Source organism: Arachis hypogaea, chromosome 14, assembly GCF_003086295.3.
Source record: "Arachis hypogaea cultivar Tifrunner chromosome 14, arahy.Tifrunner.gnm2.J5K5, whole genome shotgun sequence".
Classification (NCBI taxonomy): domain Eukaryota; kingdom Viridiplantae; phylum Streptophyta; class Magnoliopsida; order Fabales; family Fabaceae; genus Arachis; species Arachis hypogaea.
This window is the reverse complement of record NC_092049.1, coordinates 136792611-136794446: the sequence shown is the minus strand read 5'-3', so window position 1 is coordinate 136794446 and position 1836 is coordinate 136792611. Positions and strand designations below refer to the sequence as shown.

Here is a 1836-nt window from a genome sequence, read left to right as displayed (position 1 = left end):
ATCTTCAAGGTGAAATTCCATATTTCTTCTTCAGGTTAGAAAATCTTTCAGTTCTCGATCTATCTCATAATATATTGGAAGGACAGATCGAGCTTAACATGCTTTCAAAGCTCCAAAAGCTTACTTTTCTTGGTTTAGGCGGAGGCAACAAATTGTCTTTTGTTGAAGGGAAGAACACTTCCAACGTAACATTTCCTCCTCAAATTCAATCATTGGATTTAGAGTCATGCAACTTAGTTCATTTTCCCAATTTTATACAGCACTTGCAAGAGTTGACTGATCTTTTCATACCACTGAATAGCATAAAGACTATACCGAGTTGGATATGGAATAAAACAACTCTTCAGAGTTTGGATATTTCCAACAACCTGTTAATAGGAGAAATATCCCCCTTGATATGCAATCTACAATCCCTTAGATATCTTCGTTTATCTTCCAACTACCTAGTTGGCATGATTCCATCATGTTTGGGAAGCTTTAGTCAATCTCTTCAATATTTGTCGCTCGCAGGAAACAAACTGACTGGGGATATTCCTCAAACTTATGTGAAAGGAAATGCCCTTCAGTGGATTGATTTTAGTTCTAACAAGTTGTATGGTCAATTACCAAGAGCACTTGTCAATTGCAGAATGCTAGAGTTTCTTGATGTGAGACATAACCATTTCAATGACTCATTTCCTTTCTGGTTAGGATCTCTTCCTCAGTTAAAGGTTGTTTCTTTACGTGATAATCAATTTCACGGAGCTATAATGTGTCCATTGGAATACACATTTCCCCAACTTCGAATCATTGATCTCTCTCAAAATGGTTTCTCAACAAAATTAACATCGGAAATAATCATGTGCTTCAAATCAATGATCATATCCAACAAAAGACAACTGGATTTCAAGAACGTGATTTTTAGTAAGAATATGTTGATAGATATTGATTTGTCTTCATTTTCATTGTCCAACAAAGGAGTTATAATGGATTATCTTGGGGGTCAATACCTTCATCACATGGTAGCCATTGATCTTTCAAGTAACAAAATTTATGGTGAGATTCCGGATTTCATGGGAAGTTTGAATAGCCTTGTCGTACTCAATTTGTCCAATAACATGTTTACTGGCAGCATCCCATCTTCCTTCGGAAAGCTTTCAAGTCTTGAAGTGTTGGACCTTTCTCTCAATAGCCTGTCAGGAAATATTCCTCAACAACTCACAGAACTAACCTTCTTGGATTTTTTCAATGTGTTTTTCAACAATCTCTCAGGTCCAATCCCAGAAAATGGACAACTTTCCACATTTGATAATAATTCATTTGAGGGAAACAAGGATTTGTGCGGGATTCAATTGATGAAGAAATGTGAAGATCATCCTAAGCCTCCATTGCAAAAACCTGATGGTGATCAAGATTCTGAGTCAGGATCTTTCTTTGAATTGTATTGGATGGTAATTCTAATTGGATATGGGGGTGGCCTTGTTGCTGGGTTAGCACTGGGAAATGCTTTCGCTGTAGATGTTTTTAGGTTGCTGCAAAAGATCTTTTAAGTCACAAGTCTAGGTGTTGGTCTTTTCATGTGTGTAATTATTGTGCTTGCATTTAAAATTATTGTGTTTCTCTTATGTAAGAGTCAGCTATATGTAAACCCAAATAAAATTAGGCAAGGTAAAAAGATAAATATAATATGTTATATATCTATTTTGTTTCCTTTTTTTTTTAATAAGAAAAGTCATACTTTGTATTCTATGATATAAAAAAGATTATAAGGTGATCAATTGAGCCAACAATAATAACAAAAATCAGGTTTTTCAATAAACTAAAATTACATTCGACATCGAAATCCTAAATGTGTGA

General features: G+C 34.9%; 1 protein-coding gene across 1 annotated transcript; it reads left to right on the top strand.

Annotated features, from left to right (window-relative positions):
* Positions 1-452: 452 nt before the first annotated feature.
* Positions 453-1529, top strand: LOC114925243 (receptor-like protein 47). Its single transcript, XM_029292547.1, has one exon. It carries the CDS (start codon positions 453-455, stop codon positions 1527-1529), a length of 1077 nt encoding a protein of 358 aa, XP_029148380.1.
* Positions 1530-1836: the final 307 nt, after the last annotated feature.

Coding starts and splice junctions, on each gene's coding strand:
- LOC114925243 (XM_029292547.1), top strand. CDS start 453: ATGATTCCATCATGTTTGGGAAGCTTTAGTCAATCTCTTCAATATTTG.